The 26,210-nt window shown below is 29.8% G+C and overlaps 1 protein-coding gene across 9 annotated transcripts in view; it reads left to right on the plus strand.

Annotated features, from left to right (window-relative positions):
* LOC127278266 (disks large 1 tumor suppressor protein) overlaps positions 1-26,210 on the plus strand; it is a 157,198-nt gene that overhangs the window by 51,292 nt on the left and 79,696 nt on the right. For all 9 annotated transcript variants that reach the window (XM_051299884.1, XM_051299886.1, XM_051299887.1 and 6 more), the window contains one exon: positions 21,279-21,314. In XM_051299884.1, coding sequence (XP_051155841.1) covers positions 21,279-21,314 — 36 coding nt within the window. The remainder of the gene's footprint in view (positions 1-21,278; positions 21,315-26,210) is intronic.

A 26,210-nucleotide genomic window follows, 5' to 3' on the forward strand; every position in this document is an offset into this window, starting at 1 on the left:
TTTTAGTTAAAATTAATTAATTAATTAATAATTTCTCATTAATTTAATTAATCGAGAACGTTCATTAAATAAATTAATTTTTTGTTCTGTATTTTTACTTTTTCTCTATATATTTTCTCTCTTTTTTGTATTGTTTCGATAAAGCACTTGCGGCGCGAAAATTCACGCTGCTCTCGTTTCTTTCATAAAGAATTGACGTCTAGACTACCGGAAGTCTGAAATGAAACTCTTAACGAGTAAATAAAAATAATATAGAAATAATGTAAAGACAGATCATCTCTTCTTGCCGTTTGCGACAAACTTTTCATAAGAATATTTAATGAAGCGCACGCTCTTTTTGCAAATATATATTCTATACTCCCTTTAACGAAACAAGTGACGATAAAGAGTTTTTTTTTCTATTTCTATATAAAAAAAAAGAGAAATAAATTTTCTATTATTATTGAAAGGAAAAAAATTACCAATTGTTTTAACAAAATAAGAATTAATTTTATGCAGTCAGACAAATATTTTGAAAAAGTTAAAGAAAATTATTATCTTTATTTTTCTTCATTACTTCTTGTATCATTTCTCCTTCAAGTTATCGCTCTTTAGCCAACAGCTAAATTGAATATTGATTTGATGCGTTCGCATGTAACAGATAGATATAGGTTCATTATTTTTCTGCAAAAGAGTTTTTTTTAGTTTTTCTCCATTTCTTTTCTTTTCTTGTTTTTTTTCGTGAGAATGATGAAGAGGAAGGGGGAAGTAAATCAAACTGACCACAATTGTGTAGAAGGATAGATAAAGTGTTTTACGCACTACATCACTCTTAATGGAAACAAAAAGGTAACAAAGAAGCTTGTACTGAGAAGAAAAAAAAACAAGAAGAAGAGAATCAGGGAGTTCGGTTAAGGAGGAAAGCCAAAAAAATAGTGTGAGTCGTTCTCAAGAAAACTAGTAATTATTGTAAATTACCTAAAGCCTTTTTTAAAAATTTTATATTTTTAATTTTCTAAAAAAATTTCCCTCCTTTATGCAACGAAAGTGTTTTTTATGTTATTTATAAAAAATATAGATATAAAAAAAATACTTTGATATGAAGAATCCACTAATGATATCATCTACTTATAATATGGAATTTCTTAAGTTTTATCATAACTTTCTTGGAAAAACTTTTTTAAATATTAAAACACCCCTTTATATATATAAAAGTATAACAAATGTCAATATTTACGACTCGAATAATGCGTGAAACGTAGAAAGTTTTGTTTAATCAAATCCTACAAGAAAAAGAGGGAAAATTACATTAAAGAAGTTTTTCTTATCGTCAATATTTTTTTTCTCCCAAGTAATAATAATAAGAATATAATAATATAAGAAGAAGAGAAGAAAATACGAGGGAATCGTTGTATTACAAGGAAAAAAATGAAATGACTTTTTTTCTCATATCAGAAACAAAAATTTTTCTTTGCAGAAATTAAAAGTATATAGGTTCACGTTTTTTTGAATAATATGAAATTTTCCCTACTAAAAAAGGTTCACTAAATTATTTTAAAAAAATCTTCTCAAGAGATTATATATAACACAAGTTTGAAAATAAAGTGCCATTTATCACATTCTTAAAATTGCCTAGTGGTGATTTCTCTTCCGTCTATCTCGTTATGATTTTTTTTCTCCCTTAACGAAAAGAGGAAAAGCGGATTTCGCGGCTAGTTTGTCCACAGGTCGGAGGTTGTAAGACGTGTCCTGGTGTGGGATTCGGTTAAAAAGCGAGAGGGGGTGGGAGCTAACACGACAATTGTGCGAGTACGACGGACTAGAGATTTGAGGGGTGGGGGTGGTAAAAAAGGGGACAATGGTGGGGGGTGATTCAGGAATTGTATATAGTTCTCGTATGTGGGGTAGATCTTGCGCGCTTCGTACCAGCCAGTGTAGCAGCATCCCTTCAAGCTACCAACTGAACCGACAGTCACTTGCGCGGCTCGCGTCCCGCTGCATCATTTTCAAATTCAACATTGCTCATGATTTTCTCTTTGCCCTTGAATATCAAGTTTTAGTTGTCACGTTGTCGTCGTACCAAGACACGCGATGTAACCTTGAAAATTGTCCTCATTTTCTATATTGTCATTCACTGCAATTGATTTTTTAATAAATTCTTTTTTCCTTTTTCTCCGCATCGTCAAGGTTAGATTTTTTTCTCATATTTGTTCTCGTTACAAATACCTATATCTTTTTGTTCTAACGTAAATTTTTCCTTTTTTACGATTGATTTTGTGAGTGAAAATCTTGTTTTTAATTTTTTAAATCAATTGAAATTTCATTAAAAGAAAATTTTCAGAGGTGGTTTTTAGGGGGGAGGGGAATAGTGCGTGAGAAGATTTTACAAAAAAACACACACTGATTTGATATATATAAGTTAGCATCCTGGAGTGTCAATGCGGATCACGTGTGCCGCCCGTCTTCATGGGGATGGGCTTCAACGATAAAAAACTGAGGAGATTGCGGAGATTGCGGCTATTTGGCCGCGCTAAAGTTTACCTCACTGTTCGTTGGCCTCAGCTGGTGGGTGAATTTTATACATTTTTCTTTTTCTCTTTTTTTTGTTATTTTTTATATATCTTCTGATCGTAACGCGACCTTTTTTTCCATTATTTGTAATTGCATTCCCAATTTATTTAATTCAATTGAAAATTATTTGGTTCAAGTAAATATTTATTTGATAATACTCAAGTAATCGAGTATTTGAATCAAATAAATTTTTTTTTCAGTGTACTTAAAAAAAGAATTGTTTACTTTTTTCTTCTTTTTTTCAACAATTTAAAAAAAAATCTTCATCCCCATAATTTTTCTACAAAAGTGGTTTGCGAGGTGTTTTAAATTATTTTTGAATACTCACATAAAAAGGAGGACGCTCCCAGGATAAAACTGAAAAAAAATAAAAGAAAGATTAATAATTTAATTTGAGAAGGATTTTTTTCATTCGAAATACTTTATCTACGGTATTTTAAAACGAACTTTACAAAGCCAGTAACTTTGACGTAAAAAGTTTTTAATTAAACTAAGGACGAAAATTTCATCATGGACCCCTAAGTTTTCAGAGCATTGCTAGTTTGTAAAAAAAAGAAAAAAACTTTAAAAAAAGACTCTATTAAACGAAAAATTCACCACACAAAGACTTTTATAATTCTTTTACTTCCTAGTGTCACTTGTTTTTGAAATTAATCAACAGGTTGTGTAAATATGCTTATATAAATAGATTTTGCAGCAAAAAAACAATTGAATAATTAAAATTATTTGCAACTTTTTAATTTTCAATTTACGTCTTCTTATGTTTTAAGAAAACATTTTTTTTATAGCTGTGTCTTTGTAAAAATTTCGATTCTCTTCGAGAGGTTATAAAGGAAAATTTTTCCAGCTGATGAAATAATGACATAAAAATGAAAGAGGTCTTTCAAAGGTATATTTTATAGTTGAAAGTTTCTTTTCATTTTTTCCGGTCGCCTACATTTTCTGACACGATGCTTTGACGACAAAAATATTCAAATCGATACATACCAGTGTATGAGAATGTCTATCCTGCGAATCTAGTGAAACGAGTTTAATTGGTGGAAAAATGAAGGCAAATGAAAAAAATAATATTAATTTTTTGGACATTAAAAACTTGTAACCTCAATAATTAGGTAATATGAAAGAACGAAATAGTTTGTTTTTTTTAATTCTAGATTTTTGGAATATTTTCTATGGTTCCAATTAAAATCACATATCAAACAATTTTAAAATCACAATTTTTTCAACATGAAGATTCATTTGAAAATTCGATTTTCCCGTCGACTCTTTGTGCCTCTAGCAATTTCAATGATATTTCTTTGCTTTCATTTTTTTTTTTTTTTTATCTTATTCCCGAGTGCCAACACTGCCCACGCAGATAATGTTTGTCCTACTTTTTTCATCATCCATTTATCCTCTTACAGCTTTTTATATATCGCCTTAAAAATATATTCAATATACATATATCTAATCATTTTGCTTTCAACGAATTTAAAAAAATCTTTTTTTCCAACTTTCTTTTGAGAATATTATTATTATTTTTGACAAATGGCATTTTTAAAAAACTCTAAAGTTCGTAATTAAAAATTGGCAGGTATTTTCAAAGATTTTCGAAAATCTTTTTCTATAATTTTGTAGAAGAAAAAAAAAATTATATTCTAATATTCTTAATATAAATCTCGCTGTTAAAATGAATTTCTAATTAAATATCATAATACCTTCCATTTTAGAAAAAAGATGGACTATTTAAGTTTTTATGAGAACATTAAGACTGTCTCTCAGTTCAAAAGGAGGAAACGTGGTTATAAATCTAACGCTTCTGGGTTATATTCGCTGGTCTCCCCTTCATTTGCCTCTTAAGGGTAAAGGAAGAGTGCGCGATACTCCCTTATACGAGAGAACTCAGCTTGTTATAATGGATCTCATTACTTTTATCGCCAGAACATACGTCTGCCCTGTCCCCCCCCCTACCAACTGGAAATTACCTCCTTCCGGGCATGGTGGCTCATACCAATCTGCATGCAAAAATTTAAGATAAGTGTGCCTTTCCTCCCTTCTTTGTTGCTCTTTTTTTCTATTTTTTAAAAACTCTTTTTCATCTCCTCATACTTCTCCCTTTTTTTTGAGAGAAAAAAAAATTATTCTTGTGGAAATCTGAAATATTTTCTCATGCGTTACAAAATCTCATACATTATTTTTGCTTTCTTTTTGTTTAGTATGAAGATACAAGTACAGGAATGATTTGCAAGAATCACCCCCCCCCTCTCACTCTTTGCTGTGTGCGAGAAAGTTGTAAATTGAAAATTGAGCCTTTAACTGCGAGAGAGTCGCATCTGGTGGTTTTGTCTTAAAACTCATTTAAACTTTTTTAGTAAAAATTAAGGTGCGTAAAAAATATGATGCAAAAACAAACTTTGTCTAATTTATATGTAAATTTCGTAGACATATGAATGTATAAATAAGACAGTTTTGGAATCAAATATAACTTTTTTTTCAAGTACCCTATTTTATTTATAACGGTTAGAAAATTAATACATTGCTGGCTAGAGAGAAAGAGAGAGAAAGAGAAGCGAGTTTTTAATGCAAAAAAAGAGCTCGAACAAAGTGAAAAACTACAAGTTTCTAAAAGGTTTCACACAATTGAAAGGTGTGAAAGAAATTACAGTCAGAAAGTAGCGGAACAGTTATTGAATTGGACTGAATGCAAATGACGTGATAAAGAGAGTGTGAGGATGGTGGAATTAAAGCTTTTGAAAATACGACTAAACGAGACTCGCGACATAAATGGCCACTTATCACCCTTGAACTCCCCCCCCCCACTTGCTCTCCTCACGAACTCAGACTGGTACCCAATCTTAAAAAGTCTTAATTAAACTATTTTGCATAACAATTCAGAACGAAGAAAAAGTCTCATAAATACAATGGTTTTAATATAAACGCTATACTAATTTTAAATTACACACATTTTTTTTTCTTTTCTGTAAAACAAACTTTCAGTTTAATTACAGTTTTTTTTCGTCCTGTAAGTAAACAAAAGATAACAAATTTTTTTGAACTTTCATTAAAATAATTAAAATTAAAATATTAAAAAAAGGAAAAAAATACAAAAATAAATTAAGTTATCGTTTAATTCTTATACTACTTAATGATAGAACGTCCAAGTGCTTAGCCTGTCGACAGGCCCCTTGGACGTTGGCTGACCATAATCGATTTTACTACTTGAACTCTGACTACTGCATTCTCGATAATTTATTTCATATATAATAAACTGCAATAATAATTAACTTATATTAATTGATTCAAAAATAAAAATTTTTTATAACCTTTTGCGTTAAAAAATAATTTTAAGTTTATAAAATAAAAAATGTAAAAATTGAAAAATATATGTTTCAGTATCGTTTGAAAAGGGGAAATTTTTTCTAACACGAGTAACAGATTCATGAATCACAATGCGTTTACACGAAAAGCACCTGGGAAATCGTATTGAATTACTTTGTTCGGTAGAATATTCTAGGCCAATAATACAAACTAGTTTTCTCTCTTTTCAATGCGCTTCGAGACAGACAAGCTGCATCAGAGACAGTAATGCATCTGTCAATCCCACGCTGGGCTACCTTTTGCCAATTTCCCTACTCCAACTTTGCTACATAGCTACAAGTGCACTCTCATGATAAAGTATTTATTTTCCAAATCAATTTTATTTCTTTTTCTACATTTCTTTACAATTTATATATTATATAAATCTCTTTAAGCTGTCTAAATCTTTTCCTCGATAAAATAATTTTCAAATTAAATAATATATTTAAGTCTATTATTATTATTATTACTATTTATAATAATCGATTACAATCAAAGTACTAACACTTTTTGGGATTGCGTAACCTCAACGATTACAAACTAGAAAGTCATTTTTAAATTTATATAAACCACAACTAATATATGACATGAATTCTCGAAATTTCTCTTTCTTCTATAATTACATTTGCAATGGATCGATATGGAATTTAAACATTTTATTTTACCTTTCGTGCAGTTTCGATATATAAGGTCGGCTAAATGTCAAACATAACTGCTCGCTCTTAAAACAATTACATATAGAGTTAGTAAAATATTTACTGAAATAGCTCTATATATATATACAATCATATTGGCTCTTAAAATTTATAGAAGAAAATATTAAAACGAAATAAAATAGGAAAATATAGTACATTAATAGTTTGAGAAAATTATAGATAAAAAGATATAAATTATATTTATATATTGTAGGAAATATTTTTAAAAATATATTAATCCAATTATGCAAAATCCCGTAAACGAAAAATTTTAAATGGGAAAATCTGTGAAAAAAATTGCCCTCATCAATCTTTCTTACGCGTTCAGTGTGAAAGACGATTAACGCAAACATAAAAACAATGAATACAAAAAGTGAGATATTTCACCCACTGCATGTGTGTTTAAATTTTCAAATTATCGTTAATTTTACTTTCAATGTATAACATTCAGTCGAATAATATAATAAAATAACAAAATTTTAAACAATAATTTAAAAAACAATTCAGAAAATAACTAAAAAATAATAAATAAAATAAATCTCACAGCAATAATTATTATAACACAATTTTAAATTAAAAAAATGTTTTCTACATTTCTTTCATCTGGATGTATAGTCGTTATACTGCGAATAAAAATAAAAAGTTGAAAATAAATGTTTTTTTGATTTGGGAAGATTACACCAGAGGGAATAAAATTAATCCATTGCTGTATAGAAATTTGTATACAGCTATAGACTTTGCAAAAAAAATATATGATACCTCTTTTAAAAAAAAACCGAAAATAAAAATTTTTCAAATACAACAAATTACAAGAAATTTTATTTTATGGAAGAAATATTTCTACCCAAATGAAAAAATGTTGAGAAAAATAAATAAATAAATATTATTCAAGAGAATTTCTATAAGGTAAATTATAATATCGAGAATAATTTGAATACAGAAAGAATATTGAACATTATATAATAAAACCATAATTACCTATTATGAAATTCTGTATATGTGTTTCTCGCCGTTCGGGTCCAGATTATTCTGAAAATAATAAATTCATGTTGAAGCGAATAGTTACAAATTATTCAATTGCTACTGTCGAATATTATTTAGTAATTTATTATAAAAGCTATTTTAGCTTTAAAATCAAGAATAATATTTTGTGTAAAATATAAAGTTATTACCAAAAAAAAAAAAAAAATAGAAAAGAAACATGTTGCTTTCAAGTAATAAATATATCCAAATGGAATTATCTTTCAGTGTATTTTGTAACAAAAATTGTATATATATATATATGTATAAAAGGGTAAATCTGGGTAGGAGGGACTTTAGTGTAATCCATAATCGTAAAGCTAGTTGCGAAACGAGCGAACGCGTGACCGTGTGTCTAGGTGAGATAGGTCTAATTGAACGATACATCGACATTGCACGTTTATTTAAACATTGGAAACAAACCAGTGGTGTCAACGATCCACGCACGCAGCCATCACTTCCCATCCTGTTGAGATATATTGCGGCTTTACTAATGCGCACTGTTACGACCGCCTATTTCATGACTGCCGTAAAGGCCTCTGCACTTGTTTGCTCTCATATTGTTACATATACATCATCTATAATTAAAGCGCCTTTTTCAAACTCGACTTGTTAATAATAATACGTACTATTTATTTTATTTATTTATTCACAAAATAAAATTCATGTTAAAAAAAAATTATAAATTCTCACTAAATATTGACTTGTACTACTTATTTTCAAATGTAATCTAATTATGTCTGACTAAAATCGAGTTTTACTACTGAGAAAATTACAAAAACTTGGATAGTCTGACTAAACATTTACTTGAACTACTGAGAAGACTAAATATTTGGTTATACTACTGAGAAAAGTAAACCTTCAAACAGTCTGACAAAACATTTACTTTTACTTCTGATTTTCATATGTACCCTATCAAAAATTGACTACTGGTACCAGTACCGCGTCAGTAGTGAAAATTAAACTAAATATTGATTTGTACTACAAAAAAATGAACCTTTATAAGTCTTGCTAAATATTTACTTTTACTACTATTTTTTATATTTCATTCATTATGTCTGACTAAAACCAACTTGTACTACTGATAAAAAACTTTTTTTCTTTTTTCTAAGTACTGTCATAAAGGGATGTACATAATGTTACAGGGCAATTCGTTGGCATTGTTGGCAGAGTTGAACGATTCTCGATGGACATATATATGCATATATATATATATAAGGCACGTTTGCAGGCTTTCAAAGCCTCGGGAATTAATTAAATATATAGACTATACTGCGGTGGCAATAACGCATTACGTACATACCTCTGTCACATCGAATGCAGAGTTTCTCCTGATAGTTAAATTTACACTGACACTATAATAGTTAAACAGGTAATACACATACAATCAAACTTTTTATATAGAAGAAAAAAATTTATATTCAAAATTACAGAAATGTATTTTTATTTTCTTGATATACGGTATCGATTTCATAGGTTATTCTCTCGAAATAAAAATATTCTCCTTCTATTTGCACAAAATTCGTTAAAAATTAATTTAGAAGTTTTTTTTATTAGTTCTTTTGTCTAATACGAAAACTTATAAAAGTTGAGTCAGCAATTGAGTCAAGTTTCAACTACACACACGAAGACATTGAAGTCTTTCTTTCTCTCTCTCTCTCTCTCTCTTGTGAGAAATGCTGACATCGAACGAATCTTCTCCAAGATCAAAGATAATCAGCGAATATTGTACGCCACTTGTTCTATAGAAGGCTTTCCTTGTAATTCCGTGATTTCTATGTTGCTCATTTCTGAGTATAGCTAAGAAAGAAAAAAAAATGGAATCCAGATGAATTCAAGGGCTTTTTAAGAGATTGGTGTCAAGATGACAAATTGCTAGATGGTATTATTTTGTTTTCCCTCTCAATATTTTTTTATCACCGAAATTCGAAATCAAAAAGTGACTTTATAATTTCAAATTTTTTTCGTTTCAAATTAAAAAAATTATTGGTTTAAATGCAGTCTACTTGATGATTCAAATAAAAATCATTTGATACAATTAAAAAATTATTTGACACAAATAAATTTTTTAAAATGTATTTTTAAAAAATAATAATTCTAAAACAACAATTCACGAAACGAAAACAGAAAAAAAAGTAAAATAATATAATTCTATGAAATTTAAATTGCAATTCTCTTTGCATTTATGTCTTGCAGAAGAGAAGGGTTGACGACAAATCCAGTGGCTTTTAAGCTAACGAATTTAATGTCTTTCAGATAGAAACTTTAGTCATTCTCTCTCTCCCTCTTGGTTGGTCTCCTTGCTGTCAACTTCACGAACATAATATTCCTGATATCTGTCATTTAATCTTGTGTGCTTTAAAACATGATTTCAAATCATTTAATAAAATTGTCGCCGATCCTTCGAGACAGTTCCCATTTTATCGAAGAGAGAGAGGCTTGCACAGTCATTTTTGGTGAACGATCAATCAATCACTCGCGAACACTCTTGTAATCATATTAATCTCTAAGGCTGCGCGTTTCGAACATGCCATCATATGCGAATGTCATCGATGTATAATTGAAAATTGCGTGTGAAAGCTCATGTGTGATATGAGCACCTAAAATGCATTTGAAATTTGAAAAATTAAAAATGATGTAATTATTCTTAAATTAAGTACCTTTTGAAATTTAAAGGGCTTTTAGAACACGCGTATTTTATTAAAATAAATAATTTTTTTTATCCTAAATACAAGAATTTATCATATTGTATATATGTCTAAAAATAGCATAAAAATAGATAGTAAAAATATATTCTTATTTTAAGAGCAATGTTTACTGAATTTTATTATTCTAAACTTTCAAGGTCATATTCTCAATTTTTAAATATTAGAAATTTTAAAGAGTAAAATGTTTTACTTACATAAAATCGTTTGTGGATATGAAAAATATATATGGTAGATACTGGCGAAGATTTAACAGATTGGAAATTAGTTTTGTTCACAATTATATATATGTTTGATCGATATTCCCTGAGAAGTACATAAATCGTCACGCGATCATTATATATATGAATTTGATAAACGAAAAAATATACATGTATACTAAAAGATCTTTGAAGTAAATTTTTCAATAAAATTTTATTTTTACAAACAAAGGAATTTTAAAATATTGTTTTTTATATCGAAAAAAAATATTAATACATAAAAATATTTTATAATATTGATTAAAAGCAATTTTTTTTAATAGGCACAAAGTAACTAATTCTCAATTTTTAAATATTTTCTTATTTCTACTTGAATATAAATTGAAAATTTCTGTGTCACTTTTCTTTTGACCAATTCAAAATAGCAAGAACTTTTGGCTGTTTTAGCATTAAGAGGTACTTTATTCACACTTGCAAACTGCATATAGTCAAAGACATAAATTTCTCTCGACATTTATAGATCCTTAAAATTATATAATTGAAGGAATAAATTACAAATAATTGCACCAAATTATTGAAATAATTATTAACTATTAATTATTATATGAAAATTAGTAATTAGAAAGAGGGAGAGTAATTTTACTCTTGAATTAAGAATATATTCTTTAAATTTAACATATTTTGTAATACCTGTAGAATACTGATTTTAGGATTAAATTGCATTTATATAGAATATTCTAAACTATCAAGTATTTATTATTCTTAATTTAAGAATATTTTTTTAAACTACAATTTGGTATATTTAATTCTATTAAATACATCTACCTTCTATCGTTAATTAAATATTAACTATCAAACGAGAAATAACATGTCTTAGGAAAATTAGAAATTCTCCATTTGCCGGGGTTAAAATTATTCAGCATCTGCTAAAGCGACTCTAAGGAGAAGAAAATGGAGTACTACAAACTCAAAGAGCAACCTAGAACAGTATTATCAATATTTGGCCGCAAAGCTTCCGGGTGTCTGTACTATTATATGCACCTCGAAAACTTGATGAAATTCACTTCTCATGTACCAAGAAATTGATGAATAAAGAATTTCCATTGGTTTCCATGAGTCTACACATATTAAATATGATTTCAATTTTCGTTCGTAACAGTTTTTCATCATTTCGCTACGAAATAATAAAAACAATTTAGATTCAAAAAATAATTGGAATTTTCATTTTTTAAATTGTAATTTGTTTTGATTGTGTAGTAAAAAAATGTAACGGACTATTTATGTAAAGTGGAGAAAATGAAAAATTACTGATTTATTATGAGGTACGGGAGCTTATCAGGAAAAACCATTTTCCAAGGATAGTGTGTGTGTGTGTGTGCTTTAAGTAAAGAAGAGAGAAACATTCTATCTCTCGTTTATACGAGAGAGAGGGAGCTTTTAATTACCCATCACTGGTAATTACTCGACGAACACTTCACTATCCCGAAGTGGATAAAACCACACGCGCTCACTTCTCGGATCAAGATTAGCTAACCTAGTAAACCATTATGCTTCGTTGGTTATCATGAAAGCAACTTTAACTCTCTCTCCCTCTCTCTCGCAATTCTATCCATCTCAACGATCTAATTGTCGTCAAACTTTACTAAAATTCGTTGATTCAGAACCAGAGTTACCAATGACCGGTACAAAACGCAACTGCGCTTGCGCTACTACAACTATCTCATTGGTAGAAAAAAGGCGCTCTTATTTAAAGTACTTTATTATAAAAAATAGTTACGAAATCAAACAATTTATTGTTTATATGTTTACTTATAAACAAAGCTTATAAAAATTTTCCATCTTAGGACTTATTAATAGGCGATGTTAAACTATATATATACGCCCATAATAGGCGTATTTTATAAAGAAACCACCCGCTGTAGGCGTGGTCAATTGAAGATGGGCGGAACTTTGTGTCTCCCACCGTTTCGAAGGCGTAGTATAAAAAATTCTGTTTGTAGTATTTTGTGTTAAAAAAACAGAAAATTTTAAATCCTTAGTGTCATGGAAAATTGCAGCCGTTATAAGATTTTCTCTGACGTTATATATATATATATGTATAAAGAGGAGTAAAGGGTACCACCAGTGAGAAAGATTATAGAAGTGAACCTGAGAATATAGTCATGGGTATATATGTTGAGAAGCTGAGAGAATCTCACGTCGAGGGTCCTGCCATACTTGTACATTTATTCATGAGGTTACCCCAGCCTTGTGCAAGTTTCGTGCATTTAAAGTACAGCGATCTTTTTCACTCGAATGAAAACAAGTACAGGTGCACCCCCGTGTTATACAAGCAATTACGAGCTTTAATTAACGCACCAAGAAGTCACTCTCTCTATCTCTCTCGTCTTAAAATTAAACTATCACAACTTTCAAGATTCTCTTTTTCTTCTTCTTCCTCTTACTTTTCTCAATTTTTTTTAACATGAATTACAAATTTTTTACATTCTCATTGAATTTTAAAACTTGTATGCATTTTTACGAAGTAAAAGACTTTGATTTTTATGTCTTTTATTATTTTGAAATAGAAACTTTTTTAAAAATTTTCTTTAATTTTTTTCACTCAAACTATTTAGAAAAAAATTATATTAAATTAGTAATAATTTCTTAAATGCAAATATTTTCGGTTCATATTGAAAAAACAAAAGCATTATTTTAAAAAAAGACATCAAATAAATCATTGAAATATGTACTCGATTCATATTTATATATGTATATATATTATATAGTCTTGAGTAGTTCACAGTGCATGTCACAGAGAGAGTATTCAGAATTAACAAGGAGTTTCATTGTTGTACACTCGTATCAGTTATGCGTAGTGATTCTGAATTTCGTGTTGTATTCATGCTCCTGTGTCAAGTTGCATCTGCTACTTGCAGACGAAGAACACACACTGACAAGTCATGCCTGACTCTGATTGGACAATGTTGCAAACGAGTTCTCCAACTTGACTTATCATGTTCGTTTCTAAGTTTCTGTTATGACCTAAAGTCAAAGACACTAAAACCTCACCTGAACTTTCAAGAAATTCATAGGACTTCTCTAAAATGTTCAAAGGGAAATAAAATTCTCCCAAATAAGAAATTTCAGTATACTTTTTTAATTAATTTTATTTAATACGACAGAAACGATTTTATTGGAACGTGGTTACTCTTCTGAATCGTTGTTTCGAGTTATATGGAATTATTCTCAATGATATATCAAAGTTTATGATGTTTTTCACTTTGTAGTTTTGGTTAATATTCAAAGGAAATGTTTTATTGCGAATGGTCATGCATCGTGGTTCACCGTCTCTTTAGTCAGATTTGAAATTGCATTCTGTAGTAAATGCACTAAAATGGTAGTCGGATGACCTGAAATAGCCAAGAGATGCGTTACAAAGAGAGAGAGGAGGGGGGGGGACAGTGACGTGACTGAACAAGGGCTTCGAGTGTATGGATTGGTAAACCTGTGTTGGTATATGAATACCAGTGTACGGTGTTGTTTTTCAGTGGATGATTCCCATGATGGCTGAGCTGCCCAAGCGAGCTTTGATGCCAGTCTAATTAATCCGGTAGTTTGTGACCAGCATCATCCTACATCCTCTTCACCAATTTAACTTCTCTATCATTCATATATACAAAAGCTTGTATTTGTCAAAAAAAAAAAAAATTTCAATTCACATTTAAATTGGCCAATTTTCCTCATTCCTGAACATGCTTTTCGGTTTATTATTGAATTCTTCAATTGCGAATCTTCTCAACTCCAAAGCATTCCTAGAATAATTTTAGTAGTAGCACAAATAAAAATTGTCCCAAACTATTTAATTTTCAAAATCTCGTATTTGAAAAAAGAAGTTTTTCAGTTCCAGTTTAAAATGAGAGGCTTTTAAATATATATATATAATAAAATCGATATCCATTCATAAAATGCCAAAAGTATTAGTTGATCTTCGTTCTAGTACACTATCAACCGATTTATTGTCGGTTATTGTATGCGAAGCATTGTATCCTTTTGATAAAATTCAAATCGCAAAGCTCCATGCTTCATTTTACAGTACTCGTATCGCGTGGACGTTCAGGAAATCTATATATATATATTAAAAAAATGATGAAATCGAGGGAAATAGGGAAGAATCTGAACTGTACCACATGGCGATCATTGTGTGTTCGTTCTAGAGATGGACAGCAATAAATTCCTCTGTTGTTTGAATATTGCTATATTGTGACCACCAAAGGAATCGAAAACCTATATAAAATATATTGCTGCGGACACTTTTTCAAAGCACCTTTTGTCTCGATAAAATATACTCTTCCGTATTTATATATATAACAATAAAAAAGTTCCCTTTTCTTACAAAATTTTTATCCAATCTTTCATACTATAATAGGAAAATACTATAAAAATGTCAATATTAATGCCTCTTATATTCGAACAATTTTATCTTACACAATAAAACTCTAAATAATAAATCATAAGAGAAAAATTCCTAAACTGCATTCTTTATTATATTTTTCAACTTATTATAATTAATTGCCTTTGAAGTCTCTAAATAATTTTTGCATCCCTGACAATTAATCTTCAGGGCAGTTGGAGGGGAGGTGAAAAAAATGTAGAAGAAAAAACGAGAGAAACGAAAATTCTCTTGTGTTGCCATATTCTTTTTACAGTTTTGTATTTGCGAAGTGGTAATTACGAAAAGACAAAGCTTTCGTATTAAAAAGAAATAGGAAGAAAAAAACGAGAAAATAACAAAGATCGTCGAGGGTACACGGGAAAAGGGAATGAAGTATACATATATATATATATGAGGTATGTACGTCCTAAAAGAATTAACGAGCGAAAAGCATTGTACGAGGATCGACGACCTTGTAACGAGGCTTTTACGCTTTCTTCATACTCCCTCAACAACCATAATCGTAAAACATACAAGTTCAGAAGGATTTTTGTGGTGTGCGCGACCACAATATCGGAAGTCAAGCTTTTCTAACAATGCTTTATAACTCTTTCTCTTATTGTTTGGCCCAAGGAATCAAACTTTTTTTTATGGCTAAACACTTTTTTTTAAAAAACGCACCAATTACAAAAAAAAGATGCCAAAGAAAGTTCAAATATATAGCTAAACTGTTATACGATCCAAGTTTTTTATCTTCAGTCTTTGGGGGTTACAAAAATGAGCGGGGAAAAAATACAATGTAAAGACAATTAAACAAAAAATTTAATGTGAAAACAAAAACAATGTATGTTTTTGTAAAAAAAATTCAATATTTATATTTAAGAACATTTTCTTTTAATTCTAATTCTAAAACGACGCATAGTGACACAATTGACAAATCGTTTTATATATTCGCTGATTCATAAAGAATGTAAACTGTTGTTAAAATTTTTTTTTTGGAAAAATCTGAATGGCAAAGGACAAGTGGAACTTTATCTTGTTTCGTTTCTCAGAAAATCGAAAAGTATGCGACGACATAAATTCTAAGATACATCGATATACTCCCCCACCCCCCTCTCTCTCTCTCTGAGGACGACACAAGCGATGTATATTTCGATTTATCGATGGGTGTAGTTTTCCCTTTAATAGAAGGACTCTGGAGAACAGGAGCGCGCTCCATTTCGTGTCATATACTTTTTTGAAATTATATTGTGAGTTTCCATCGTCATGTTAAATCACGATGGCAAAGAGAGAAGAGAAATTCTTTGAACCAAAAAAAAATTGTTATCCAACACTAAACGTATTTAAATGATATTTAACTTTTTAAATACGAACAAATATTTGTGTAAATTTAATTTATTGTGAAACAAAAAAAGAATTTTAATATATAATTGAAAACGTGCGACAGTTGCGACAAACAGTTCGAGTATCAGTATTTATCAGACACCAATTAGTATCTTGATTGCTACTTATCGATACAATAAAAAAAAACAAAAGCATTCGATGAACATTAATTTAAAAAAATAAGTCTCTCAAAGGTTGAAAAACGGATGGTAACGATGAATCGATACAATCAGATTGAAGTTACTAATTGCTCCGATGAGACGCTACGTTGCACACAGCACCAATCAGCAATCACATACACAATGGAAACTCGTCATTTGCTCCAGCGACACAAAATGTGTTACGTTTGCAAAAAAAAATTTTTTCTTGTTTTCCTAGTAACAAGAGTGTCACATTCACATCAGTTTGGCTATGCTAATTTTTTTTAATGAAATTTCAAATTACACATCAATAAATCAAATTTTTGAAACAAGAATATAAAAAAAATGAAAAACAAAATTCTTCTAAATTATAGAAAGAGTGACATTTAAAAAAAACTCATCGGAATAAACACTTTCTTTCTGTACTTGGTGCACAATGTAATATTAAATGCAGAGAAATTCTAAACGCTTTTATATATACATACATACAATGTGTGTCACACAATTTGACGTTATAGTTGTAGGTTGTCTGCGGTAACTCGAATTCAAAGCTTGACTGTCACGTAAATTCAGTTTTAGAAGTAGCTTCTGGAATTCTTGGCATTTCCAAGGACATCTTGTTATCCCCCCCTCTTCCCTTCTCACCCCGCATAAACCATACGCGCGTATACATGTTTTCTTGTATGAAATGTTCCCTCCCGAGAATACAACCTCTTAATTATGAAACTGTGTGTCTCTCGCGCGCAATAATTAATAGCCACCTTGGTGCGCGATCTTAAATACCCCAATCTGCTCTCAACTCACATGGAATGCAAACACATCCCCGAAAACCTCTCTCTCTCTCTCTCTCTCTCTCTCTCTCTTCAAAGAGCGCCCAGCGCAAGAACCTTCGAGATAAGATACACGCCACAGCCACCTGCGATATTATCGCACACGGCACTAAAATTATACAGGATTATGGAAATAGTCTTGTCCTTATATAAAATATATGATAGTTATTGAATCAAGTGAAACTTGAGAGAGATATACAATCACTTTTAATTATTAAATTTACTGCGGTAATTGGACAAAGTAATTAAAAAAAAATATTAAAATAACTGTAAACTGTCTTTTACTATGCTCATAATAAATCTGACTGAAATTTACTTATGCTACTAATAATGGAGTGATAGAAAGTCACAGAATAAGAATTTAAATACTGTTCGTCTGACTAAAATCGTCATTTACTACTGAAGCATAGAATTGGATTTTAAATTTTTGTCTGTCTAAAATTGGCTGTTACTACTGACAGTAGAATTACGGAATAATTAAACCTGTCTTGTCTGACTGGAAAAGGTTTTTACTACTGTTTTTCAGGGTTATAAGAATTGAAATTTTTTACACTGACTTAAATCGTACTTTACTACTGTAAATTTTCTATAATGAATTCTCATAATCTACAATTACATAAAAAATACATTCTCTATAAGGAAGTAAAAAGCATCAATTTTAATATTGAAAATTTTCACCTTTCATGTGTGAATTAAAAAAAAAAAAAACTTGCTCAAATTTTGTTTGAAAATCACGTTATATTCACGCTTAATAAATTGCATATTTTTTTATAATACAAACAAAAATCTATATAGACTAGTCAATGAAACGCTGGCACACGCGGAAATGTTTAACACGATTTTGCGACCTTTTAACGTAGATTGATTCCAATTGAGAAATGCTATTCAAACGTAATTCGGGTGAAGTAAATGGGCGAGTAGCGTGTGTGTGTGTGTGTGTCAAAGTGAATCTACAAAAAGCAATGTAAAGCGAATGACCGCTGAGCAAATATTTGATATCAGTTATACATCATTTCAAATCAGAATTGTCTGACATTATAGCAAAAAGATTTTTTTTTCCTCAATTTGAAATATTTTTCTCCATAAACCATTATTCAAAAAAATTTTATAATTCTGATTTGGAAAATGATTGGACCATTTTTTTCGATCAATTTTCTCAAATGAAATTAAATATATAGTTTCTGTAAAATTTTTTAAACTTATATATATATTTTTTTAAAGTCTCGAGAGTGCTGACTTTCGTTCAGGATTTTCGTTTAAAAATTGAAAGCACGTTTTATAAAAGGATTAAATACGAGAAGAGGGGTAGAGGATTGGAGGGGGAGAGGGAATCTACTCCCGCGACGAAATCAGTGAGTTTTCAAGTGGAAGAGCAAGGCTCCAAGAGAGCCAGAAGGCCATAGGCTTGGCGACGAGAGATTTAATCATTTAATGGAGTTAAACGTACCGTTACAACCGTATGAAACCTTGATAGAAGGAATATAGCATCTTCAGCATTGTTATTTTTTCAAAATTTATAATATCTCGGAACAATTCGCATGCTTTCATATATTCTATTCCATCAAAGTACAAATAATAATACCTAATAATAATAATAATAAATTAATGGCATGTAACAAAATTTTTAAAAAAACTATCATCTTTTTTTCATCAACTGATGCTTGCGTACATATATATATATATTTTTTTTTTAACGAACTGTTTTGTTGTTTCTGTATATTTACTTAAGGAATTTTAAAATTGGTTTTTCTCTCAGCAAATGTTTTTTTTTCTCACAAAAGCCAAAGAAGTTTTTTTTTTCTTCTATGGTAAATATTTATGAGCGGAATGTAAATTGTCTCCCGAGTAAAGTTGCGGAGCTTTTGCAAGAAACGTAACTGCTATTTAGATCAACATGTTACGTAAGTAAGGGTCCGTATTTCGTAACCGAGAATAGTTATACAAACAGGATGCAAACAAAAAAACAACTCTAAATCGCAACATTTCAAATACACTCGAGATGGAATTAATAATTCACGATGTAATTAATATCCTTCGAAAACAATAAAATTGCTATTTATAAAAAATAGTTGCAAATTCCAAATAATTTTTTAAACGAAACAATAACAATAGTTAATAAAAGTAAAATTAATTATTTATTAATTATGAATTATTATTTAAATTATTAGTTTAGTATCATTAGTGGAAAATTAATAAAATGGGTTGAGAGAGGAATGTAGGTATGTATAATTATACATATAAGGAAGAAAATTTTTTTGGTCAAGTATTTAGTTGGTAAGAATTTAATGAGTATAACAAAAACAGAGGAAGCTCTCTTGAGTCAAGTGGATGAAGTTTGAATTACATTTCGTGTTGCGCGGGAAATATATGTAGTGTATACAGAGGCTGAGATAATTCCACAGTAAAAGGGTCGAGAGTGTCGCTTGTCGTTACAATGATACGAACCACTCTACAGGCCACTTCATTATCAGATATCTATCGATGCAAACCTAGGTGTATATATATTTATGGCACCCTACTGGCAAAAGTTCATTGCCATCCATATAAAATACACACTATGAATTATCATTTTCTATATATATATATATTTATAATGAACGGATAATTTCCTAGGGTGATTATCAAAATTATTAATGAGTGTATAAAGTTCCATAATTACTTTTACTTCAACACATCACATTATAAAATGACATAATTAAACTCACATCCCATCAAAACTTGAAAATTCAATTACACCGGTTTGTGTCATGGATAGTTAACGATCATCGTGTTTGATTCAGGAAATATTTCTTTCGAATTTAAAAAACTATAACAAAAGTAATTTTGTCTATGTTGGCTGATAATTTTTTTTATAATTTTGTTTCCCCCATGTCGGATGACGTATTCGACAGGAAGAGTGGGGGAAAAAGGGGAACAATGTTTCGCCCCATAGAAACACGTTTCAACGTGGAGTTCCCGCTAGCCTATATTGTCGTAATAAATCTAGCAACGCGGTCTGACATTAACCCCGCGCGACTACCGCTTGTACTTCCGACACCAGGCAACCTCCACATCCGATAAAATGTTACCAACCCGTTTCATAAACTTCGAGGTTATTATTTATCCGAATTTAATAAACTTCTAAAACGAATCCTATTACACGACTTGAAAAGAATCTAAAGAAAAAAAATCCTTTTTATTTTCTTACGTATAAGAAAATAATAATCAAAAATTATAGTCTGCTAATTTATATTAATTTTTTCTGTAAATGTTGCAACAAATCATCAAAGTAAATCCCATTACTAACCTTGGAGATGTAAATCTCAAGGAGGACCAACATAATGAAATGATTTTAAGAGCTCACTCACCTGAAACAAAAAAATAATTTCCGTTAGATACTCAAACTGAAGAATAAGACAATATATTGTTACACAGAAAAAAGTTTTTTCTAGGTTTATTATTGTATATAAAACCTCGTTTAAATAAAAAATTAGTTCATGGATTGGCGAAACGTATGGGAATTTGCCTATGTAGGTAGAAAAAAGTACCAAAAAATAAAACTTTGAGTGGCTGAAGAAAATTCGACTGTAGTGTGTGCAAATATTTCTGTTTTTTTTCAGCTACCAGCTACCGAATTTGAAAGCAAACGGTATTATTCAATCGATAGGGAATATTGCATCCAATGCACACTCGTCAAGACCGAGGAGAAATTTCAATTTCCCTTTTTACCCCCACCCTCTCTCTCTTTCTCTCTCCGCGTCTCTCGAATCGTACACAAATAATCCGCTTTACAAACTTGAGTTTTTCCCGTTATAAATATTTACCCAATTTTCAAAGAAAGAATCTCCCGAAAAGAATTTTTTTTCTCTTTTCGAAACAAAACACTTTCTGAGTTTCAAAAATTCAAAACTGATTTTGTACTTTATCGAGTATAACTCATTTCATAGAAAAGTATATATATTTCAATTTTTTATATAAAAGAAGAATAATATTTAACAAAAAATGTTTTGTTTTGTTTTGTTTTAGAGCCATGACAGCTGGCAAGGCCATGACAGTGACCAGGTAAAAATTCACATTTTTTCGATGTATAAATGAATGTGTCACGCTTTGCATTTTACGCTTTTTTTATATTATATTTATTTTATTTTAATAAATTACCTGCATGCTAAAACACTTTTTTTCCATTAACCTATTGCATGTATTTTTATATAATAATGCAGAAAAAAGGCAAATTGTAAAAATAATAAAGATCCACATTTTATAACCTTTCTCATAAAACTCGATAAATATAAAGTGACAATTCTTTTTTTTATAACCCTATATGGGTGTTTTAAATACAAATACTTTTTCTGTTATCTTTTGAGAATAAAAGTTTTTTAAAATTTTATTTTTTTAAAATATTAATCCTAGAAAATTAATTAATCCAATTATGAAAAGAACAAATACATGTGAAAGTTTATCTCGAAAATTTAAAACTTGGAAATTTTTTATCCACTTGGCTCATTGTAGCTCGGATGCTGTTGGTCCATGCATTTTTTGTAGAGCACTATCTTGGAATAACTTTAAGATTCCTAAGATTTTATCTCGTACATTTAAAATTTGGAATATTTTTTGACATAAATATTGGCGCCTTGTAAATCGATTTGTTTGTTAAATGCGAGGATTGAAGAACGACGGGGCATATATCAGATGAGATTGGCAGAATAGGAAACTCGAAAGCGGGGAAGGGGAATAAATACAATGTAGAGATGGGTAAAGCAATTTGCGTGACATTGATGCATGTGATCCGCTCTTATACCATCTGGTTGCACGGCTTCACCATACCATTGCACTCCGTTATTACGCGCGTCACTATTTAATGATGTTATCACTCCGATAAAAAATAGTGAAAATTTCTACTCCTTGGGTTCTATTGTGTAATTTTACTTTATAATAATAATAATTGGAGAACAAAAAAAAGAAAGCAATCGATCCTGGCTTATCGTCCTCTCATTTTCTTCTCTGAAAGCTACGAAAATCCTAAGATTGAGAACAGATTCTCGTATATAGAGCAATAATAAGAAGAGCGCAGAGAGGTGGTTTGTTGTCTAAGGTGCCAAATCAACTTCCACCTCTCTGTCGACAGTCTCTGATAATCCATTGAAGATGAGATTGTCAGAAATCGTTGTCGACACGAGGGAGGAGCAGCACTTATAAGAGGGCGCACGTAATTTCAATGAAATTTAGTAACACACCGCTTAATCGAATTTATGTTCTCTCAAACAAAACGAAATCTTATATATAGTTCAATTTTATCAGAAAAAAATTAAAATTATTTTTATCAAAAAAGTCTCAGCAAAAATTTTAATTATTTTTAATTAATACAAAATTTTAAAAAATGTATCACAAAAGATTATATAAAAACCTACAATAAAATAAAACAAAATTTTCTTCCTCTTATTCTATTATTTTTTCTATATAAGAAATATTTTGTTCTGGATGCTTTTTTTTGCAACTTTCGTCAATATTTCAACTCTTTTGGTGCATTTTCGTTTTATAAGCACCTAGGTTCACCAACAAAGAAAACCATTCACTTTGTCCGCGCTTTCTCTCTCTCTCTCTCTCTCTCTCTATACGACTCATAGCGCTCGAGGCTTTCGTGAGAAACCCTTTCGGGAAATCTTGCCACGCGAATCCCTAATAATCCCTCTGAAAAGGGAACAGACGAAGACGAAAATCGCGGGCTAAGCGAGCGAACGAGCAAAATCTCTTCAGCGATTCGCAAGGGAGCACAATATTGTCCGTCTTCTCTCCCTCAATTCTCAACAATGGCATTTCTGGTGTATTTTACGACAAGTAACACACACACATACCTACTTCTATCCCAGTAGAAGGGTTTGATATTTCAACAAAATGTTGGCGATATTTTTTTTCTTCTCTGTAATTACACAACAACAAAATTTCAAAAATGTAATGAATTATATTGAACTTTCTGAAAGTAATTGAAATTATGGAAATTTTCACAAAATTAAATCTACATTTCTTAATAATATACATTCATAGTGTTGGAAAATTTACGTTTTCTCTCAAAGCTTGGCTCAATCAGTTTCCACTGGTCTCGAGTCCTGCAAATCCTTTTGACTTTTCGTTTTTAGAAATTCATACTTCAAACTTTAAAGAAGCGCAATAGCTAAAGTATTTGTCTGGAAACTGAAACGAGTCTCATTTCTTTTCGACTACATTACGTAAATGAATTCTTCCCTCCTCTCTCTCTCTCTATCTCTACGTTTTCTCATTCTCTAATTTAATACAACATGACATAGTATTATAATATAATAAGAAAATTCCATTTCCACCTCATTTTCGGTGCTATACTCATTTAAAAGCCTGATTGTAATTTGAAAACAGAAAAAAAGTTAAAAAACTTGTTGAAATTCCACCAGGATTTATAAAGATCGTCGAGTCTCGCTGATGACTTCGTTTCCTTTCACGCAGAATATTCTTGTTCCTTAACAAGAATTTATATATATATTATATACAATATATCTATTATGTATAACTGAAATGTTCAATCAATTGGAATAACAAGTTTCGTAAATTTATGCTACGTTAAGAAATTAATTTTTTTACTTCAGGAACTTATAATAATTTCTCGCATATATAGGAATTCATTTTTCAATTCTTCTTTTCTTTTTTTCTTAATATATAATATTACTCCTTAATTTCTTTTTATAATATAATAAATAACAATTAAACTAATTACAGTAATTAAAAAAAAGAATTATCCTACAAAACTATTTTTAGAATGTTTCAATTAAAACGGATTGCAGCATTCGGCCGTGCATAACAGGTTATCAACTACCAGGGTTTCTCTTTCGATCTCAAATTATTTGTTTTGTTCGTCCCTTATATATAATAATAATTATTATATATAATTTTTGAATAATAATTAAATTAATATCTTTTTATTATTAATATACTTCTGATCATTATAATAATTAATAATAATTTAATTATCATCAAATAATTAATAATAATTATTATTGATTAATTAATTTAAGTAATAATTAATAATAATATTATTATGAATTTTTAAATACATTTCTTTCTATACACAACTATTTTGTCGATTAATATAATGATAAATTTCACTCTCACTCTCTCTCTCTCTCTATTTACTAATATAAAAATAAGAATATTAACCATAGAAAAGCAAACTGTCTTTAGTCCTGCTTTGCTTAAAAAATAATTTTTACCAAAGCAATAAAGTATAGAATATTTTTTTGTCTTATTTATAAATAGGAGCCGATACCGAAAATATCCAGAGCAAATGAAAATTACCCTGATCATCAATAATAAATATTTTCACATTACTTCAAGAAACATTTGTTTAAATTGCTTTCACCTTTTTTTTCTACAATAATAATTGTGTGACGCTTTTTTCTAATAAAATTTTTGAATTGATTACATTTTTCTGTTTTCATTAATTTCCCATTCCTGTTCCTCTGGTATAAATCATTTCATTTTTTTCAACTTGAATCATTTTTGGTGAAGGATAATTGCATAAGAATTTGGATAAAGAAAATTTTGTTTTTTTTTTCTTTAAAAAATAATCATATTGGCCATTTATTTCTTTTGTAAGGAGCACTTTTAATATATTTAATATATGATAAATATAATGCCGCAATAGCGATAAATTTAGCGAGCTTATCTTCTCTAATAGAAATGTTGGCGCATCCTTTTTCCCGATGGAGATATGCAAATTGCAAATGGTTTTCAGTAACACAGTTCTGAGTGTATACCTTGTCTATACATATACACATATGTGTATATAGTACTACTTCATGTCCGGGTGTATACATCAAACGTATGCACGTATTTTACTGGAAAATTGCCTTCCACTAAGTTCTAAAGGTTCGTTTAAGTTTCCGGGTCATAGCTCTATAAGCGTTGGACGCCCCTTTATGGATAACGGTTTATTTACCAAAGAATCACTTAAAAAATACGAATATATCAACCATTCATTTACCGCAAGAATCTTCTTTAAAAAAATGTTTTCTTAAAGTCCTTGGATCTTCATTTTTAAATCTCAGACCAAAATTGAATGTCTTTCCTGTGAAGAAGTTTTTGGCATCATATATACTTATTGATACTTCGATAACGGAAATTCGAAAAACTTTCTATTTCCTTATTTCGTTGTATTACCTGAAATCACTTGATGGAAGTGTTTCTTGACTTTTACCTTTTAGCTTTACCTACTTGATTTTCAAATTCTCCGGATGTCAACGTATTTCTTTGAAAATAATTTTCTCATATATGAAAATTTGATTATTATTGTAATTACTAACATCTATTCGGTAATAGTCACGGTTTTATTTTTTTGTGTAATTTTAGCTACTTATATGCTCTAAAAGTACCACATTTTAGTATATAAATATTTTTATAAATTTGTAAGATCCACATTCCATATCTATAATCTGATAAATTTAAAAAGACTTCCTTGAGTTTTTAACTTTTGTATCAATCCGGATATTTAATAAAACCAATTTGAAAAAGATGGCAAAAATCTGAAAATTTTACTAAATCAATAATGTAAAATTTATGAACCTCGCGAAAATCATGAATGTTACGCGCCTGTTGATCCAAGTCACGATCGTCTAAGATCGAGCAGGTTCGTGATCATTCGTTTCTCCGTGCATGCAACAGCACGTTATGCCGGCCGCATCGGATGACGTTGCCAGCAACGAAGACCTGTTTTGTGCGGCTCTCTGTTTAATTTCATTCTCACCGCGTTTCCCATCAGCTTCTATTTGACAATCTTACTACATAAATCAATACACAAAACCATATCATTTTAATTCTATTGAATCATTTGGAAATTTATCCAATATAAATTTCCTTCCTTCACAACATTTAAAATAAAAAAAAAAGTTATCCGTGATTTCAGTATAATGTACAGAAAAATCTTTTCTCGATTAC

This window comes from Leptopilina boulardi, unplaced genomic scaffold, assembly GCF_019393585.1.
Source record: "Leptopilina boulardi isolate dan_hultmark-lab unplaced genomic scaffold, ZJU_Lbou_2.1 LbouV2_202, whole genome shotgun sequence".
NCBI lineage: Eukaryota > Metazoa > Arthropoda > Insecta > Hymenoptera > Figitidae > Leptopilina > Leptopilina boulardi.